This window comes from Coffea arabica, chromosome 2c, assembly GCF_036785885.1.
Source record: "Coffea arabica cultivar ET-39 chromosome 2c, Coffea Arabica ET-39 HiFi, whole genome shotgun sequence".
Taxonomy (NCBI): Eukaryota; Viridiplantae; Streptophyta; class Magnoliopsida; order Gentianales; family Rubiaceae; genus Coffea; species Coffea arabica.
Genome location: NC_092312.1, coordinates 59,366,887 through 59,388,420, shown reverse-complemented (window position 1 = coordinate 59,388,420; position 21,534 = coordinate 59,366,887). Strand labels below are relative to the sequence as shown.

The 21,534-nt window shown below is 42.1% G+C and overlaps 2 protein-coding genes across 2 annotated transcripts; both read right to left on the bottom strand.

Annotated features, from left to right (window-relative positions):
* Positions 1-2,358: 2,358 nt before the first annotated feature.
* Positions 2,359-2,907, bottom strand: LOC140035716 (uncharacterized). The gene has a single exon (XM_072077055.1). It carries the CDS (start codon positions 2,905-2,907, stop codon positions 2,359-2,361), a length of 549 nt encoding a protein of 182 aa, XP_071933156.1.
* Positions 2,908-3,114: 207 nt separating this feature from the next.
* LOC113722472 (uncharacterized) lies at positions 3,115-3,966 on the bottom strand. Its single transcript, XM_027245780.2, has one exon. It carries the CDS (start codon positions 3,964-3,966, stop codon positions 3,115-3,117), a length of 852 nt encoding a protein of 283 aa, XP_027101581.2.
* Between the last annotated feature and the right edge of the window lie 17,568 nt (positions 3,967-21,534).

Genomic DNA, 21,534 nt, shown 5'->3' with positions numbered 1-21,534 from the left:
GACTTTTAACGACCTCCACTAATATCTCTCGATTTAGGGTGCTAAACAAGGTAGAGGCCAGCTTGGATAAGGCATCAGCTCTCTTATTTTGGCTCCGTGGGATCTGTTCGAGGATGAACTACTCGAACTGGTCCCTCAGCTCATGCGTCTTGGCGACGTACTTCCTCAGAGGCTCTTCTTTGACCTCGTAGCTTCCCCATACTTGGTTCACTATCAGCTGTGAATCACTGTAGACTTTTATTGATTCAGCCCCTAATTTTCGAGCCATGTCCATCCCCGCAATCAGAGCCTCATACTCAGATTCATTATTAGAGGCTCTAAAATTGAACCTAAGGGCGTAGGCCAGCTCTTCCCCAATAGGGCTGATTAGGAGGAGACCTGCTCCATATCCTTCCTTACTTGATGCGTCGTCTACGTACAGCGTCCAGACCGGATCTGTTCGTCCTGCAGCCTCTATAGTCTTTCTGGTCTGGGCAGCCTCTCTGGCCAGTTCGGCCTTGACTGCTCCCCCAGAATGCGTGACCTTGGCAGCCTCTCCGGCCAGTCCTACCTTAGCTACCTCTTTGGCCTCTCTGACCTCGGCAGCTTCTTGAGCCTGTTCGGTCTCAGCTGCTTCCCTGGCCTGTTCGACCTCGACAGCTTCTCTGGCCTATCCGGCCTCAGCTATTTCTCCGACCTGTTCGACCTCTGCTACCTTATTGGTCTGGGCAACCTCGGCAGTGTCTTCAGCCTGCAAGACCTCGACTGTCTCTTGGGTCTGTGTGACCTTGGTAGGTTCTTGGGCCTGTAGGGCTTCGGCTGCTCGTCTGGCGCATGCGTCCTTAGCAATTTCTTTGTCCTCCCCGACTTTTCCTGCTTCTCTGGTCTAGTCGACCTTAGTTTCGGATGATCCAAAAGAAATGCCTTCTACTATGAAGTCTGCCAGGGCTTGGGCTTTGATGGCTGTCCTTGACTGGTATCCAAGATCATACTCCGACAGCTCTACAGCCCACTTCACCATTCGTCCCGAGACATTAGGCTTAGAGAGGATCTACTTTAGGGGTTGATCCGTCACCACTACTATGGGGTGAGCTTGGAAGTATGACCTGACTTTCCGAACTGTATGAACTAATGTCAGGACATATCGTTCTACCGCCGAATACCTCGCTTCGGCCCCCTATAGGGCGCGACTAACTTAGTATACGGGCTTCTGGACCTTGTCTTCCTCTCGTACTAGCACAACGCTAACAGCTTCCTGCCCCACAGCTAGGTAGATGAATAGGGTTTCACCCTATTCAGGAGATATTAAGGCTGGCAGCAGAGCAAGGTGGGCCTTTAGCTCGTCGAACGCTTTCTAGCACTCTGAGTTCCACTCGAATTACGGACCTCTTCTCAAGGTCTTGAAGAAAGAGGAGCCCCAAACTGCTGATTTGGACAAGAACCTGTTCAGAGCTACCATCCTTCAGCCAGGCGCTGTACCTCCTTAATATTTCTGGGCAGAGCCATGTCCATGATGACCTTGATTTTGTCCGGGTTAGCTCTTACTCCTTTGGAAATCATGTAGCCTAGAAATTTTTCCGACCTGACCCTAAAGGTGCATTTCTTGGGATTTAGCCGCATCCGTGAGTTTCGAAGGACATTGAAGATTTTCCTGAGATCAGCAATGAACTGCTCCTAATTCCGGCTCTTTACTAGCATGTCATGCACTTAGATCTCCATATTTCGACCGATCTGGTCCTTAAATAGTCTATTGACCAGCTTTTGGTAGGTCGCGCCTGCATTCTTCAGCCCAAACAGCATGGTGACGTAGCAATAAGTGCTGTTCTCGGTGATAAAGGAGGTCTTCTCCTGATCCTCCTCATCCAGGGCTATTTGGTGATACTCTTTGAAAGCGTCCAAAAAGCATCCCGAGGTGGAATCCACGAGCTGGTCTATTCGTGGAAGGGGGTAGCAGTCCCTTGGACAAGCCTTGTTCAGGTCAGTGAAATCCACGCAAATCCTCCAAACTCGTTCTTCCTTCTTGACCAACACTGGGTTAGCCAGCCAGGTCGGGTAATGGTGCTCTTTCACGATCTTAGTCTCCAACAGCTTGCATGCCTCACTTTTGACGACTTCGTTTCGCTCTGGCGCAAAGTTTTTCTTTTTCTGTTTCACAGGTCGGGCGTTGGGGTCCACGTGCAGCTTGTGAACCGCTAGTTCGGTGGGGATCCCTGGCATGTCATCAGCACTCCAAGCAAAGATCTCCGCGTATTCCTCTAAAAGGGATTCTAACTTGTTCCGGGTCAGCTCGCTTAGGCAGGTGCCAACCTTGACCGTTCGCTCAGGTCGCTCCGGGCGGACCGGCAGCTCGGCTAGCCCTTCATCCGTCTCCAGTCTCTCTCATTTCTCTATAGGCTCCCAGGGCTCCAAACAAGCTGTTTGAGCCACCAATTTCTCCTTACCCTTGAGAGTTGCAATGTAATAGGCTCTAGCTACCTCTGGATCTCCGAGCATTTCAGCTACCCTAGCAGGGATAGGGAATTTCATGCTGAAGTGCAAGGTGGAGCAGACAGCCTGGAGGGCGTTCAGGGTGGGCCGTCCCAGAATCATATTGTACGATGAAGGCTCTCTTACCACTGCAAAATTCACTGGCACAGTTTGGCACTTTGGTGACACCCCCACCGTAAGCATGAGAGTTATCATTCCCTCCAACCTCACCGAAGGACCAACAAAACCGATCAATGGGGTTCGGACCGGGATGAGCTGTCTGTCCTCCTGCTGCAGCTCTTTAAAGGTCTTGTAGTACAGCACATCGATGGCACTGCCATTGTCAATGTATACCTTCTTCACCTTATAGTTACAGGTGATGACCTCTATCACGATGGTTTCGTAGTTATTAGAAGCCAGAGGGACTGCATCTTCAGGTCCATAAATGATTTTCTCGTACATTTTTAATCATTTGCTCGAACTCTCTCCACTGGGAGGAGGGCGGTTGTGCTGCCGAACTGTATGGTTATCCCCTTCAACCGGTCCTCCTGTAATAGTATTGACCACCCCGGCCAGATTCTGAGCTTCCTGCTTGGGAGTTCGACCACAGGGCCTCTGAGGTCGGTCACGGGAATAGCTCAGGTACTCTGGTTTGGGCCTCCCTCGCCGTTAGTCAGTTCGTTCATCACGTATGAACTGTCCGATGTGGCATCGTCTGATCAGTTTTTCGATGTCTTTCTTGAGGTGACGACAATCATCCGTATCGTGTCCCACATCTCGGTGGTACGTACAGTACAAACCCTGGTCCCGTCTGCTCTTGTCCCCGGCCAAGGGTCGGGGAGGTCGGGAGAGCCCCTCTTGTTCCATTACAGCAAGGACCCGAGCTCGAGGTGCGGTGAGGGCAGTCCATGACTTGTCTCCTCCCAGGGGCCGACTCCTAGGCAGGCGGTCATAGGCATTCTTCTGCCCCTGGCCGGGCCGCGCGTCTATCTGGTCAGTGCTTCTTCTGCGCTTATCGTCCCTTAATCTCTCCTGCGCGCTCTTTAGACGATTGGCCTCCTCAGCGTTGGCCTTCTCGTGAGCTCGGTCCAACATCTCCCAAACTGACTTGGGAGGTCTTTCCACGTGTTCGGTGTAGATCTTCTGTTTACGCAACCCGTTAATGAAGACGGCCATGACCACCTTGTCATCCCGATCAGGGACCTGGAGGGACTCGTTATTGAAATGCACCATGTACTCGCGCAAGGACTCCTCAGGCTTCTGCTGGATGGTCATTAGGTGAGCAGTGCTTTTGGAAAAGGTTCGCGACGAAACGAACTGTGCTGAGAACAGTCGTGCGAGTTGGGCGAAGGATCGGATAGACCTGGGGGGAAACCCCTGGAACCATTGACGTGCCTTTCTCTCCTGGAACATTGGAAAGATCTTGCATCTGACCGCATCTGCGGCCGTTTGTAGGCGCATTTGCGTCATGAAAGCGAACAGGTGATCCTCCAGATCCGTGGTTGCATCATAAGATTTCATGTTGGGTATTTTGAACTTTGCGGGCAATGGGTAGTCCTCAATATCGGTACAAAAGGGAAAGCAATGTACCTGTCTGCCTCGGAGTCCAACAGTAGGTCCAGCTCGTCCTGCACCTGGTGCTGCTCTCGCCACGGGGAGAGCTCTCCCCTGGAGTACTTCCGGAAGGGCTCCGGATGCTCAGTTCAGGAGTGCTTGTGGGATGGCTCCACGACCTCGATCTGTTCACGTGTGAGCTCTCAACGCATCTGCTTAGGCCGGGGGTTAGGGCTCCCTGATCGGGATTCTGTCAGCCCAACTCCTTCCACCCCTTGGGTCTTAGGCTCCTGGTCATGAGGACCCTCCGTCTGCCCTTTGAGGTAGTCCATGATCGCCTCGAAAGTAGGTAGGTTTTCCGCCACCGTTTGAACCAGCTGTTTAGGTGGGATTCGTGAGAGCCCCGTTCCCTCGTCTCCAGGAGTCGGACCCCCAGGGAAGTTATGAGGGCCGTTTCGCTCGTTCCTCTTAGATCCGTCAACATTCCTTTGAGACCTAGTCCTTGGCATGATTCGCAAGAGGAGAATTTACGTGTTTCCCACAGACAGTGCCAATTGATGCGAAAGCCAAGAACGCAGTCCGAGTTGAGCCGCTACAAACCGAGCTGGTTGGGAGCCATCGAGCTTAGAGGGGAAGGCCGAGCTGAATATCCTACGAAGAAAGAATGAAGGTGGGACTAGAGTCCCCGGAATAACTTCGACGATCAAATCAGAGAGCTTAAGAGTAGGACAACAGTAGAGAGTACTGTAGATGGCGTACCTTTTATTGTCATGTGGTACCATATTTATAGGCTTCAGGGTAGTGGTTTCCATATAGCAGTAGGAGTCTTCTTAGGGTTCGGAGTCCTTCTAGGGTTTCGTATGACAACCCCTAAAGGTTCGGAGGCAGCGGCCCACTAGGCCCACTCTAGGGAGAGGCGGCGGGCATGGCTGAGCTGACCTCCTTCTAAACCGAGCTGAGGCGTCCGAGCTGGGAAACCTCTATTGCCGACCTCGCATATGCCAGAGCCGAGCTGACACGTGTCATATGTGGATTAGCCCCACTACAGTCGCGTAATTCCTCAAGGGTCGGCAGGCCTATGACTTCCCAGTGGGGTCTTTGCAATCATCCCCGATGGCCAAAGGTATCCATTGCGGTACTATGTCCTTTTTGTTTTTTCGAATCACATGGCTCTCAAAATTGGGTATTATGCTGAAGTTGAAGTTGTTGAGGTTCTTCGACTTAGGAGGCACTCTAGGAGGATTGGGAAACTTGAAGGTTTTGATGAGGACAAAAGGCATGCCTGTACCTTCCCATTCTATTTTTCCTACCCCTATTTCAGGAGCCAATGAAGTACTACCAGACTCAGCCTGCTCCTTGACATCCTATCTCACTATTGGTTCGGCCATATCTCTTGAGGCATGTGTGGTGTTATGGGCTCTATGAGTCTTGCTTCTACTTACTCTGATCTACAGATGAAGGAATGAATGAATTAGGTGCTACGTACGAGCCTTCTTTAGACAAGATATATTGAAACTGTATGTTGAAAATTTTTAACTAACCTACTACTTAGAATTGCAGAAGTGGTCCAAAAGGAACTTGAGACCCCTATTTATAGGGTTAAAACTTAAAATGAAGCAAAGAGACAGTTCGGTTAACCTATTTCGAGATTCAAAATTTAAACAAGCTCAAATTTGTGCCTCTCATTAATTATATCTCGAAACCCTCACAAGTCCCATCTAATAACCATTCCATCAAAATTTAGTCAAACATGCAACCTCCCAAGGATGATCACGTGTCTTGGCCTGATCCATTTAAAAGTGGGATCCACTATTCATCTCTAGGCTTGCTGACCTGGGAGGCTAATTATGGGACCTAATACAGTCCTCAGAAAAAGTTTGCGAATTCAAGTCCCATAATGTCTGTTATAATAGCAGTTGATAGCTCAAGAAACCTTAGCCGAAAAAATACTCTGATCATGATACGATTGATGTGACATGTTCTGCCTAATATTGACACTAGTGGGCATATCTGACATACTTATAGTTGGCCTACAGCTCATCTACGGTCATGAAAGTGGTCTAGCTTCCAAGAACCAGAGCAATTCTCTACCTATAAATACCCCCTCCCTCCAGGCATTTGAGGTAATAGATGTTTTCCTACTTGGCTAATTATTCTTTTCCCAAACCTTCTTCCCATTCTTTAATCTCTGACTGAAGCATTGGAAGTACAATGGGGGATCAACCCCTATTCTTTTTGCACTTTACTGTTGTTATGAGTACAAGATCCAACATGTTGACATGAAGAACCTACTTGACTAGATCAATACCAATGAACAGTTTTGGTCGGGTTAGAAGAGCCTAGCTCTATATGGACTATTTATTTTAGCAAGTTGCATAGTGTAAGGGATGGCCTTGATCGGACCAAAGGAATCTTACTTGATCTAAACCATTAATTTTTACGCAGCGCGCTTGATACTACCAACAACATCAAATGCCCTTGATTAGGCTAGAGGAGTGTTGCTTCATCTAGATCATTGATTTTTTTTTTTGTGGGTTGATTGGTGTAATAGATGGTTTTCATTGGATGGAAAGAGCTTGCCTAGGGATGGCAACGGGACAAGGTTGAGGTGGGGAATCCTTTCCTCACTCCTCACCCCGTTGCCAAATAACTCTTCCCAACCCTTTCCTTGTGCCCTGCCCCTACCCCTCTTGTCCCGTTTTTCTTGTGGTCCCCCAATAAGCCAACAATGGAAATATATGCACACAATGGTGAATTTTATAAGAAATCATAAAATAGAGTAAAATCATGAATATACATGAAAAAATGGACTGCTGATGCTTTAATAGTACAAACAGCAAAGAAAATAGTAGATAACAAAATATCATCAAATTCTCCATTCAAAAAAGCATCACCTAATAAGAAAGCATGCATTCTAGTCTCAAAATATATAAAAAAAAGCATGCATTCTAGTCTCAAAATTGTTAACGATTCAACCGGCCAAGAAATAAGAGATAAGATACATATGATTCTACTTTAATTTATTTCAAATCAATCCAATAGATTAATGGCCATATAGCTAAATTAAAAGCAAATTTGGAGTGAGAACAGTAGTTAAAGAAACATTTGAGAATAAGAAAGACTTTAGGGTTGTTTTGTATTTTGTGTCTTAGTGAGTTAGTGTTAGTGTGAATAGATATTAGAGAAAGATAATCGGGTTATTTTATATATGTATTCATATATGTATGTAGGTAGGTAGGCATGTATATGTATGTATGTATGTACGTATGTATATACAATTTTTTTTTTATAATTTAATATACGGGAGACAAGATTGGGGATGGGGCTAGGGCCAGGAGGAACGGCCCTCGCCCAATTACTCCTCTCACAGGATAGATGCCCGTGTTGCCATCCCTAAGCCCGCCTTGATTTAAACTATTGAATTTTTGCACAGTGTACTTGCTACTACCAATCATACCAAATCCCTTCCATTTGAGTAAGTGAAAATGTTACTAATTGACAAACATTTACATGTGAATGTCTCTTTTACTTTATTTTTATCAGACCTAGTAAAGCAAAAAAATGTGAAAAAAGAACAAAGATAAAAAGCAATTGTAAATCCATAACAATCTATAGGCCTAAAATGACAAAAATCGCTTGAGCCTTTGTTGAAAGTCCTTGTGTTTTACAGTCCCATGATCAAATCCAAAAAAAAAGTAAAGGCTTACGTGACCTTTATTACTATTACTTTCTACAACACAAATTAGTACGATAACGAGGGAGTTAGGAATGAAAGTGAGAAAAGTACTTTTAGAAAGCCTTTCTACCAAATCTTTAGCCACTTAGATAAATCTCTTAACCCTATCTGGTAATCCTACGAGTTTAATTCTCATTACCAAACCCTTTTACTAATAGGTTCAAATTAACTATTAGGTATTCACTACTTGTTACTTAAAGTTCTCAAATCATTTACAAAACCAAATTACATGTATCTAACTAGTTCAAACAAATTTGGAAACAAACTTTTATTAATCTAAATATTTAGCACACCAAGAAAAAATATCCTATTAAAAATAAAAACATAAAGTAAAACCATGATTTATAATCCTATCACATAAAATAATCCTACCACATACAATTTAGAAAAAATTAATTCAAAAATTGGTCCAAATGGTCAAAATGAAATAAGAACAAATGTTGTCATTCTTTTTTTTAACTCCATATCATTAAATGTTACATTCTTTATATATACTAGTACTTTTGGTACACCAAAGTGTGTGTTTATTTCAAAAAATGTATAATTATTTTTTCATATTAAGTTATTACATTTCATGGTAGACATGTTTATTTTAGAAAAAATCGTTCAAAACGTCCCTCACATTTTGTAAAATAACTTTTTTTGTCCCTCACTTTTAAAAGTGTAATTTTACATCCTTTACAAATTCACATTGGTCAAATTTAGTCCCTACCTATATTTTCGACTAGTTTTTGACTGGAATTCATCACGTACCCTGCATGTGATCATTTTTTAGGGGTAAAATTGTCAAATCAAATTTTACATAATCCAATCTATAATCTCTTATATTTCACAAAATAAAGTGTTTCCTCCCTTATATTTAACAAAATGAATTTTTTCATCCCTCATTGACCGTGTATACGAATAAATTTTTTTAAAAAAATTCATATATATATCTATTTTTTTAATAGTTTTTTATTATTTCTTAGCAGAAAGGGTACACATTATTTTTAAGCGAAAAACAAGGAGTACTACTCCCTTACACGCATTAGACAAAAATATGGAAACTGCTGAGTATCCAAGGCCGAGATGCCTTTCACCCGTGGTGGCAAAATAGTTGCGTCATAAGTGGCTGATTTGCGGCTTGAGGCCGCTCCTTTCGCCAGGATGTCTGCTGCCGAGTTAACCTCCCTGTAGCAATGCTCCACAATGCAATCTGCAGAGCATAGAACTTGGCGGATTTGCCTGATGATGGTGTCGAGCTGCCAAGGCACTGCTGAAGTTTGTTGCACCATATTAAGCAATTGTTTGGAGTCCATCTGCACTATCAGTTTTGGTAACCCCAGAGAGATGCACAGCCAGAGTCTCTCCAAGAGAGCCATGGCCTCCGATTCCATGTTGGTACGTGGCCCATAGAAGGTGGAGAAAGCCTGTAGGACCCAACCAGTGTGGTCACGTATAATCCCTCCTTCCCCTAAGAAGCCTGGGTTGCAAAGTGAGGATCCATCCACATTCAATTTTGCGTAAGGGAGAGGCGGCAACGACTAGGAGAGTGAAACGCATGCTCGATGCCGCAGTAGTGCTACTAGCGGTTTCAACCCCAGGTGCTGGAAAGTGGAATCCTGAGGAGCTGAATAAGGTAAGGGGTAAGCTTCTCCAATGCTATTCAGTAACGCCGCAACCTGATGGCGGACATGAGCTGGTGAAAGCACGATATCCTCAAACACTGCCTTGTTTCTAGCCTTCCACAGCTCCCAACAAATAAGCACAGGCAATAGGTTGGCAAGAGTGGCCAAGAGCATCTTCCCAGAGGAGTGCATCCACCAGCCCAGCAGCTTAAGTAGAAGCGTGTCTGAGGCACCGATGTGTAGACGGAGGCCTTGTTCAAACCAGGCCCAGACTTGGCTCGATGCGTGGCAGGTGACTAGGCAATGGGTTAGAGAGTCTTCATTGGGGTAGAAAGGACATTTGGCCTGTAGGTGGAGGCCAAACTGTCTAAGGATATCTAGAAACGGAAGCAGGTTATTAAGCAGGTGCCACATGAAGATGGAGATCTTGATCGGAATACATTGATTCCAAATGAGTTTGCGAGATATTAGGGGGTTGGAAAGAGGCCGAATCTGTTCCAACGCCGAAGAAACCGTGAAAGTGCCTGCTGTGAAGGGCTGCCAGACCACGCGGTCCATGCTTTGCAAGGGGGGAATCGTGAAGGCTAGGATGCATTGCCTTTCTTCCCTGGTGAGAAACTCTCCAACCCGATCCAAACACCATACGCCCTTCGCTACCAGCTCGGCAATTCTGATAGTGGGTAGAAGGAGAGCTTGTTTGCCGTTGGCAAGCAGACCGGTACCCAACCAATTATCAAACCAGAAGCATGCACTACCATCATGAACCAGAGTCTGCATGTGATCCTCCATGAAAGCTCGAACGCCCACCTGACGTTTCCAGACCCGCGAGCTTGAGGGCCTTACCGGTGCTTCCGTCACATGCTCATGGGCTGTCTCCACCACAGCTTGCACCCAAAAGCATATAGAATGTCTTCAAGCCTCTGAAGCCCTAGGCCATTTTGTAAAGTGGGATGACAAAGTGCATTCTAGTTTCTCCAGTGTCGTTTCTCACGCCCCTCTGCTTCCTCCCAAAAAAATTGGGCCATAATCTATCTAATTTGGTATAGAACGGTTTTTGGGGGCTCTTGAACTGCAAAAGTGTATTGAGGTATTGCGGCCAGAATGTGTTTGATCAAGATTAAGCGGCCCCCAGCAGAAAGCATCCTATTCTTCCAGCCCGCAAACTTGCACTGCATTCTACTAATCAAGGGTTGGTAGTACTCCTTTTTTGCCCTACCCTTGTAAAGACAACAACCAAGGTATGTGAACGGAAGCTGTTGCTGACGGAAGCCCGTTAATCTAGTTATTAAATATTTCTGCACTGCGGAACATCGAGCCGAAGGAATGAAGAAACTCTTGGCTGTGTTAATCCCCTGCCCTGAGCCGCGTTGGCAGACCTCTAAAAAATCCATTAAGCATCGCACTGATTGGCAATCCCCCTGGTGAAAATGACTATATCGTCCGTAAAAGTTAGGTGGGAGATCGTCACAGTGCCCCGCGGTTGTGCATAGGCTTGAGCTTGCCCAACGAGAATAGGGAGCTGAGCCCACGGCTTAGCGCTTCCGATACCAAAATGAACAGAATACGTGACAGGGGATCCCCTTGCTTTACGCCACAGCTTGCTTGGAAAAATCCATGTGGTTTCCCGTTAATGAGCATGGAGAACCAAGAGGACCGCAGGTTATTAAGCACCAAATCCACAATATGAGGGTGAAACCCGAAGCAGAGGAGGATACGGGATAGAAATTACCAGGACACTCGGTCAAAAGCCTTTATCATGTCCAGTTTGAAGATTATGTTGTGGCTGCGAGTTCTTCTGTCTAGTCCCGAGACCATATCCTGGGTTATCAAAATATTGTCAGAGATCTCCCTGTCCTAGACAAACGCCGACTGCTCTGGGGAGATAACTAAAGGCATGACTGATTTGAGCCGATTGCTAAGTATTTTGGTGAAGACTTTGTTGATGAAGGTGTATAAGCTAATGGGCCGAAAGTCAGAGAAAGTTTGCAGAGCTTCAACCTTTGGAAGAAGCACAATGAGGGTACTTGCGTGCTTCTCGGTATAGGGACGCTACATATAAACTCCTTTGCTGCTTGATAAACATCTTACCCAATAATCTCCCAACAATGAGTGAAGAAAAGTCCCGTGAAGCCATCAGTTCCTACCACGCTTTGCCCGTCTAACTGGAAAACCGCTTATTTCATCTCGTCAAAAGAAAGCTCCTGGACTAGGCAGTCATTTTCTGTTTGGGGTATCAAAGCGGGAATGTGCCCCAGTAAGGTCTGCATTACGTGCTTATCCCCAGCTGACAAGAGATCACGAAAAAAAGTGCAAGCTTCTTCTCCGATCGCATTCTTCTCCGTTAGTGCAGTACCATGCGCACCTTTAATTTGGCAGATGGAGAGCTTAGCTCTCTTGTCCAGCACCTTCGAGTGAAAGAATCGGGTGTTAGAGTCACTCTTGCGTAGCTATTTAATATGACTTTTCTATCTCCAACAGATTTCCTCAGTGGCAAGGCACCTGTTCACGGGAGCCGTGGCCTGAGCCCATTGCAACCTCGTCTCCTTCGTGTCACTGTCCTCTAGACATAGCTCCGCTTGTCTGACCCTTTCCTCCGCCTCCAAGATCTTGTCAAAGATGTTCCTAAAAAACTTCTTATTCCATACGCCGGCTCCTTTCGCAGCCACTTCAGCCTTTGCGCAAAGCAGAACATTCTGTATCCTTCCACCGGCTGCATCCAAGTCTGGCAAACAAAATCCAGGAACCCCGGGTGTTTTAACCACATATACCGAAACCTGAAAGAACCGTGTCTAGGTCTACTCCCTTTAGCAAACTGCACTAGCAAGGGGCTGTGGTCCGAGCCTGCTCTATTAAGATGTTGCAGCATCGAACCAAAAAAATGTTGTTGCCAAACCGCGTTCATCAACACACGATTCAAGGGTTTCCAGACGCGACGGCCTTGACGAATACCAGTCCAAGTGAAACGATTCCCCAAGGCCGTCATAGTTTTCAACCCGCAGTCTGAGACACATTCAGCGAACTCATTTATGGCCATCAAATTCTGAGGCGCATGGCCCAAGTATTCTTCTATGTCTGCAATTGTGTTAAAATCGCCTCCGACCAGCCACGATTTGGAGGTTAGTGTCCCTAACAGCGAGAGCAAGCTGGACCAGAGATGTTGCCTGCCAACCTGGAAACAGCTAGTGTAAGCAAAGGAGTAAAAGACCTCCCCCGTCCATGTCGCAGGAGTGATTGCTAAGTGAATAAGCTGGTCCTCGTTGAGGAGGACATTGACAGTGAAATCAGCTTTTCATAAAATCCAGATTTTATTGGAAGCATTGCAAACCGCAAGGTAAAAACCAAATCTATTTTTGAAAGTGTCAAGCTAAAATGGGTCAACCATCAGCTCCAAAACTACTAAGAAGGTGATAGCATGGAAGTGTAAAAGTTTCCTCAGGCGCCTGGTCGTAGCACGGCCAGCCACCCCCGAATATTCCATATAAGCGCATTAATCATCAGACTGCAGCATGGGGACATGAGCAGAAGCCGTCTTTGATGATTGCCTGGTTACCACTGTCTTTGATAAGCTTACGAAACCCCATTTCTGTCCCCGTTTCGCTGCTGCCTCCAGGCTCATGATGGGGAAGAGGTGGTCAATTTTCTGTTTCAACAAAACAAAATTCTCTAACACAAGCTCCCTGGGTTTATCCTGTGGTAAGTCCTCCGTGTCAGAAAAAGAGTTTGGGATAGGCCTTCTGCGTTTAGGTAGCACGCACTGGTCGTCTAGAATATGGGCGGCTAAATTGTTGGATTTCAAAATGGCTGGGCTAGCCTTTTGTGGCAGCACCATACCAGTCTCCTTTGCTTGTCCCTAAGGGTTAGGGCTTTGCAGTCTTCGTGACTGGCCGTCACGCACGGTGACCCACATCTGGGGGCGTTGTGGTTGCTAATCGAGTTCCTTGTCACGAGTCGAGAGCCCAGATATACTCGGCAGCTCTCCAGCGTTCGTACTTGGGGATCCAGTGTTGTTCTGGCTTCTGCACCTCGGTCAGAGCAGGGGGAGTTCTTTTGTCTGAGTTTGCTGGATGATGGCAGCATCTCATCTCGGCGTGGCCTAGCCTAAGATAGAAATTGCAGAATTCTGGGAGGTTTTCATACTGGACCAGTTGCTAAAAGCTAGAGCTTCTAGTCCCTATCCAGACCTTGTTTGGGAGGTCACTGAGGACGTTCATTTCGACGCAGCAGTGGGCCACTTCGGGTTTGGACAACGATGCTGTTGAGGCATCAATTTTGAGGGGCCCTCCAAGGAGCCGGCCAATGGAGAAAGCGGCCCTTTGGCAAAGACGTGGACTGGGAGATGAGGGAGAGAAATCCATACCGGGACCAGTGGTGATTCAGAATCTACTGTAAAAGAAGGCGTCCACTTGAATCTGCGCATGGAAAAACCTTGGAAGTTCCATACTCCACATAGCCAGTAGCGAAGGTAGTCTTTCTCCTGGTCAAACCGTATCAGGATGTGGCGGGGGTCCAAAAGGCTAATGGTGAACTCCTCCTTGAATCCAATCGTACGAAAATCCTTCCACAAGGCCTCCAGATTAGGGCGACCTTTTGAAAATTTCCCAACAAGAGCAAACCTGAAGGGAGTTGACAAGATTTCGACGTCTTCAGCAGTAAAGAAAACAGCGGGCCTGCCCTTGTACAAGGATGGCTCTCGCACGATAGAGGGGTGGCCTGTAGTTGTTAATCTTAGTCCCTGTCTTTTGATGTTTACAAAATATATGGATGATACTAATATCTCTTCAAGATATGCTTTCAGTTATGAAGCAAATCAAATTCAAAGATCAAGTGCTATTGAAAGAGACAAAGATTTCTGAAAGCTGTCGGACGCTTGTAATGATAGGATCGGACGTTCAATAATCATTGCGTAACTTTAGACGCATGAAGAACTCCACCACCCGACGTCCGAAGGAAATAAGACATTTTCCCTGGCTCACTGACCTCGATCGGACGCAAGCATCGGACGTCTGATAGGATCGTTCAAACTCGACGAAACCTGTCGGACGCTCACAAAGACAATACCGGACATCCGATAGAATTGAAGAAAATTTTGTAAATTCACCGCCTACTGTCAAACGCATGCTTGGGTAGTACCAGACGTCCAATACTCCAACAGTTAGTTGACTGTTCAACTACTTTCTATCCGTTGAAAATATAATGAAGCACTTTTTTGATTTGCTATAAATAGAGTATAGTCAGAATTTTCAAATAACTTTTGCACATTGAAAATTCAAAAGATCTAGAGTAGTTTTAGTGAGAAAATACTCTCCAAAGAAGATTTGTAGTCTTGGTGATGTGAAGTTCATTGTAAACTTTTCATTTTGTGAGTGAATACTTCAATAGTGTAGATTTGTGAGGGTTGTCCTAAGGGATATTAAAACTTCCTTATTTGACCGAGTGGAGCTTAGGGTAAAAAGGAAGTAAACCTTCCTTTGTATACAAAATTGGTTGTATTTCATCAACTTGAAGAACCTTGTTCTATAAATTGATTTACAAGTTCAAGAGGAGTTTGGTAGTCAATTGATTTGCAATTCTTCCCTTCTTATTTACTTATTGTTATATTGTGATCTTTTAATTGTTTATCTCTCCTACTCCCAAACAATTGTATTTTTTTACTAATTGCTACATTGTATGGTCACTTAAAAAAGAGGGTAAATTTTATTTTGAGTAAAAAGTGCCCATAACTTGATTAGCTTTTTAATCAACCTAATTCACCCCTCTTAGGTTGTTTTCGATCCTTACAATTGGTATCAGAGCTTGGTCTCCTTGAGATTAAGTTCAATCGGTTTAGGAGTAAAAATGACAACCAATAATGCCATATTTTTTGAAGGACATTCTGTCATTAGACTACCTATATTTAATTGATCAAATTATGTGAGTTGGAAAGAAAAATGATTATCTTTTTGCAATCAATTGATATTGAATTATTATTTATTATTAGTGAAGGTCCATATGATGTCTCTCTTATAGATGAAAATATTCATAGATCTAGACCAAAAATTAGAAATGAACTAATTGCTGTGGATAGAGTTCATCTCACCTTAAATACGAAAGCCATGAATGTATTATATTGTACTTTAAATTCAAATGAATCCATTAGAGTCAAAGGGTGTAAGTCCACTAAAGAAATTTGGGACAAACTTAGAGAAGTCTATGAAGGAAATGACAATGTGAGAGAACAAAAGAAGTCTATTTTGGTTACCAAGTATGAATCGTTCAAGATGGAATCTCATGAAAACATTGATAAGATGTATTGTAGATTCAATGACCTCATTAAGAATTTAGAGGTGTTGGAAAAGGAATACTCTCTAGGTGAGAAAAACAGAAAAATTCTAAATGTTTTATCAAAGGATTGGGAGAGCAAAGTGACTGTCATTGAAGAAACTAGATATCTAAATTCCTTGCCTATTGAATCTTTTATTAATTCTCTAACCTCTTATAAGTTGAAACTTAAGTCCAAAGTGCAAGAGGAAGAGGATGCGAAAGTAAGAAGGAGCATTGCTCTAAAGACATCTCAAGATGAAGATGATTCTGCCTCCCTAGATGAAAAAGATGCGGAAATTGATGATAGTGATCCAGCTCTCATCACAAAAAGTTTCAAGAGAATCTTCAACAAATAAAGGTTCAGAAAAAGAGGAAACAACAACTCATTCCCAAATGAGTTTAGCAATACAAGAAACAAAGGGAAGCAAGAATTCAATAAAAAATAAACTGATAAATGCTTTAAATGCGGCCAACTTGGACACTACGTGAGTGAGTGTCCAATAAAGAAGAGAAAAGTTGAAAGAAAACCAAGATTCAATAACTTTTAATTCACATGGAATGAGTGCAATTCTGATGGTGAAATTGAAAAGGAAGATGAATCTGCTCAATTAGCTTTCATGACCATTGGAGATAATGAGGTAACAACTTATAACTCTCAATTTGATAGTGATGATGAAACTAATGATGATCTTGAATCTTTCATTAAAAAATTGTATGATAGTTTGAAAGAATCTTATGTCAGAAACAACGAATTGAAACACAAAATTAGTTTTCTACTTCAAAACAATACATGCTTTTTTCAAGAAAACAAGAAGCTGAAAATTGAAAATGATTTCTTGAAAAAGAATGAGATTGATTTATAAAATAAGTTTGATAAAAAAACAAGGTCTTGTGAAATGTTCAAAGAAGAACAAGATGATCTGAAAAAAAGAATGGATAATTTACATGAATTACTCCAATATAAGAAACAAAATTGTTTTCAAGAATATGGAAAAAACCTCATTTTAGCACTTATGAGAAGAAGATAAATTCTGATGCAAATGATTTTGCGGTTTAAAAGAGAAAACAAGTAAGATTTATTAAAACTGTTCAAATAAATAACTCTTTGATTATGTGTGATTTTTGTTGCCAAAAAGATCACATGAAAAGTGATTACTATGTGAGAAAGAACATGAGAAAAGGCATGAAATGCATGTGGATAGTTTGACATGATTCTAACTCTCAAAAATTCAAAAATTAAAAGGTACCAAATATTAGTTTTTGAATTCTTGAATAGGTGAATCTGGTGAACATTACTAAAGAATCAATGTGGGTGCTCAAGATACATGACCGGTGATCCATCACATTTCATCAAGTTCAAACCAAAGTCTAGTGGCAAAGTAACATTTAAACTAAAACAATTGGAGTAGGAGATATTGGTAAGATCGGTGAGATTCTTGTTTATAATGTTCTTTTGCAATTTTCTTTTGATGTTTCTGATATTTTGAACTGAGTTTTCCTTGATATTTTTGAATATGACTGAATTTTTTGATGATAAAAAGAGGGAGAAATGAATGATACTGATCTAATGATGATTTGTTTTGATAATTATTTTAATTGTTATTTCTCTATTTGATACTTCTTTTGATATCAATTCTCTGTGATATGTTGGTAAATGTTGGTATGTTGATGATTGTTGAATTCTGATATCATTTCTCTAGAATACTTGATTCTCTATTATTGTTGCTGGATTATTATTATTGATTTTTACTCTCATTTTATGATGACAAAAATGGGGAGAAATTGATGCTATGTAAAAGGGGAAATTTTCTGAGATTATAAGTTTGACACTTAAAAACTTTTTTGATGCATTAAGTGAGGGGGAGCTTATGACTCAATTATTTCTTCTTCCATCCATTGTTTTGTCATCATCAAAAAGGGGGAGATTGTCAATCTTAGTCCCTATCTTTTGATGTTTACAAAACATTTGGATGATACTAATATTTCTTCAAGATATACTTTCAATTATGAAGCAAATCAAATTCAAAAATCAAGTGCTATTGAAAGGGACAAAAATTGCTGAAAGCTGTCGGACGCTTGTAATGACAGGATCGAACATCCGATAATGATTGCGGAATTTTAGACGCATGAAGAACTCCACCACCCGACGTCCGAAGGAAATAAGACATTTTCCCTGGCTCACTGACCTCGATCGGACGCAAGCATCGAACGTCCGATAGAATCGTTCAAACTCGACGAAACCCGTCTGGCGCTCACAAAGACAATACCGGACGTCCGATAGAATTGAAGAAGATTTTGTAAATTCATTGCTTGCTATCGGACACATGCTTTGGTAGTACCGGACATCCGATATTCCAACGGCTAGTTAACTGTTCAGCTATTTTCTATCCGTTGAAAACATTAATGAAGCACTTTTTTGGTCTCTTATAAATAGAGCATGGTCAGAATTTTCAAATAACTTTTGCATATTAAAGATACAAAAGATTTAGAGTAGTTTTAGTGAGAAAACACTCTCCAAAGAAGATTTGTAGTCTTGGTGGTGTGAAATTCTTTGTAAACTTTTCATTTGTGAGTGAATACTTCAATAATGTAGCTCTGTGAGTGTTGTCCTAAGAGATAGTAAAACTTTCTTACTTGACCGAGTGGAACTTGGGGGAAGGAGGAAGTGAATCTTCCTTTGTACACAAAATTGGTTGTACTTCATCAACTTGAAGAATCTTGTTCTATAAATTGATCTACAAGCTCAAGAGGAGTTTGGTAGTCAATTGGTTTGCAATTCTTCTTTTCTTATTTACTTATTGTTATATTGTGATCTTTTAATTGCTTATCTCTTCTACTCCTAAGCAATCGTGCTTTCTTACTAATTACTTTCTTACTAAGCAATCTTGTTCTACAAAAGAGGATAAATTTTATTTTGAGCAAAAAGTGCCCATAACTTAATTAGTTTTTTAATCAATCTAATTCACCCCCTCTTAGGTTGTCTTCGATCCTTACAATAGTAGGGGTTCGAAGGAGGTGAGCAGGTGGCGTAGGCTTGGGATGGTGGCAGAGGATGTTAGCGAAGGACTTGGAGGGCACTGGCGCCCTTCCTGTCCCCGACAGCCCTTGCAGGGCAAGTTATGGTGAAACCCTAGCAAAAAAGGAAGATTCGACCAAGCAAAAAAGGGCTACTCCAATCTAGAAATCAGGCTGAATTCATTCAAGGAAAGGTTAGTTTTCCATGACCTATATATCTATTTGATTTCACCTAAATAGTACGAATAGTATATAATATATCTCTATTTGATTTCATCTAAACAGACTAATTGTAGTTATACACATGCTATTCAATAGATATATAAATGGGTTTAAATCTAACAATTTTGTTTTAAACCCATATATATCTATTTGATTTCACCATGTGATTCTATTCAATATTTGTTGTGACGCCCCCACTTTTCCCTAAGACGAACCCAAGGGTATCGGCGGGACGCCTGCCCAACTCTCGTCAGGACTCACTACGAGACGAATTCAACTTATGGATAATCAATCGATACTAGAAGTCAAAAATATCAAAAAAGGTCGCTTCCTTAATAACATTCAAGTCTTACATCACAACATACCAGAAGTACATCAATATTTTCAAAATATATAATCTCCAAAAATTGTCTAAATAATTACATTCAAAATTCTAATCAAAAGTCCATCAAGTTGGTTTTTCCATAATTCCTTCCATTTTAACTCTTGTTAAGGAAAACAAAACTAATGGGGTGAGCGAATGCTCGTGAGACCAAGAAACACACATGCAAACACGTAATCCAAGTAGCAACAACATTTATACAGTATGTAAAACTGTAAAATTTGAGAAATCAGCATTTTAAACAATTCAAGGATACTGTAACTCTCAGGAGCTAATTTTCACGTAGCCGAGTCAAGGTCTTGATCAATTTCATGTTGACACTTCATCAACTATATAAGTATCAAATCCGTAGAAATACCACTTTCCTCAAATCCCGTCACCGTTACACCCCCTTACCGAACTCGCTCATCAAGGTTTTGATATTACTCGAGTATATCGTGGCAATACTACATGAGTATGCCAAGCAAGATCTCTCAAATAGATCAAGTTTCGTGTTTGCTCATGGTTTACTAAACTCCTCGACCAAGCCATGCTAAAGTTTGCGAAATTTTCAAAGCAAATCTGCCAAGCCACACTTTCTTTCTTTTCAAAAGTTTGGTACAATGAAATCAGCCCCAAATCGATCCATTTTTTAAACTAAGGTTCTAGAAACATTTAATAAACAATTTACAAACAATTGACACAAAAATTTGTGAGATATAACATTCCAAAACAAGTCTGACCATTCGGCTAGTAAGAAAGGAAAAACTTCCAATTTCCCAGCTTTGTTGCACTTTTGAAATCAGACCACATCTCACTCAATACAAGTTCAATTTAAGAATGGTTTATGGCATTGTAAACTAGGTTCAAAATGCTAGATTTCATCAGAAAGAGTCTTTTCCAAAATCAGTTCACAACTGAGAGGAAATCAAGCCACAAAATGCAACTTCTCCATTCCTCTCGGACAGACAGTCACAACAGGACAGTCAACTTTGCTAAATCACTACGGTTCACTCAATTCTAACTAGCGGGTGATTTTTATACCGTTAGAAAACTATAAATGTTTAGTTTCGAATGCCACAAACGGCACTCAATTTTGACTTTTGTACAAAGAGATATGTTCAGAAAACCACTACTGTTCGGCCCTCCTGATCACCATTTCCAGATTTCTTTCTTTTTCAAAAACCTTAGTTTTGAGCAACCAAATGAAATGATTTTTGGAAGACACATTCTACACACAATGCACAACATATATCACTCAATTTCACAGTCAAATAACCATCAAAATTTCGGATTAAAACAGAGCCACATAACCAGAATTTTCGGCCAACACAAATCTCACACCTTTCTCAACTTTCTCTTCATTATCTAGCTGTAAACTTCCATATAACACATAAACACAGCAATCAAGCATTTTAATCCTCAAGGTAGTTATCTATAATCCACCTTAAGACTGCTAGCCTAGAGATTAAAGCAAGAATTGAAACACCTCAAGTCCTCTAACTTATTTCTTGCTTAGGGTTTCAAACCCATGCAAAACCAATCATGATTCTTGAAGAAAATGCAAAGATTAGAGGAGATGAATGGTTACCTCCTAAACCCTTGAAGAAATCAGAATTTTTCACCAAAACTCTCCAAAAAAAAGTCCACAAGATGATGCCTTTCTCCAAGTTAGAACTAATCTCCAAGCAGTATGTGATTTGGTGGAAGATTTTCAAGTGAAATGGGACAAGATTTGGAGCAAGATGAAGAGGCTTTCTTTCTTCCTTCCTTTTCCTTTGCTGTTTTGGCCGACCAAAGAGAGGAGAGAGAGAGTGGTTTGAGTTGTGTGAATCTTGTCTTGGAAGCTTGAAGAAATTGTGGTCAAAAGCTTTGCAAAAGTCAACTTTGAATAGTGTTCGAATTGTGTCCCGTATTACGACTTTCTCTCTTGTTTGTTTCACTTGTGCACTAATCCTCAAATGTAATTCCTTAAACACTATAATTACTCACTCTTACTAGTCTAATATAAATTTATCAAATCTACACTTAGTCATTTTGATACGCAATACGCGAATTTTCGACTCGCGCGTGATAGGACGAAATTTAAAAACAATTCATGTAACGATAATATAATTAACTAACTTTAGGGTAAATGATTATAAAAATAACTATTTTATGAATAAAAATATGAGTTCTCACATCCTCCCCCCTTAAGAGAATTTCGTCCACGAAATTCATACCTTAATTTGAAAATAGATTTGGATATTTTCCTCGAATTTTTTCTTCAACTTCCTAAGTTGCTTCCTCTAATC

Coding starts and splice junctions, on each gene's coding strand:
- LOC140035716 (XM_072077055.1), bottom strand. CDS start 2,907: ATGTACGAGAAAATCATTTATGGACCTGAAGATGCAGTCCCTCTGGCT.
- LOC113722472 (XM_027245780.2), bottom strand. CDS start 3,966: ATGAAATCTTATGATGCAACCACGGATCTGGAGGATCACCTGTTCGCT.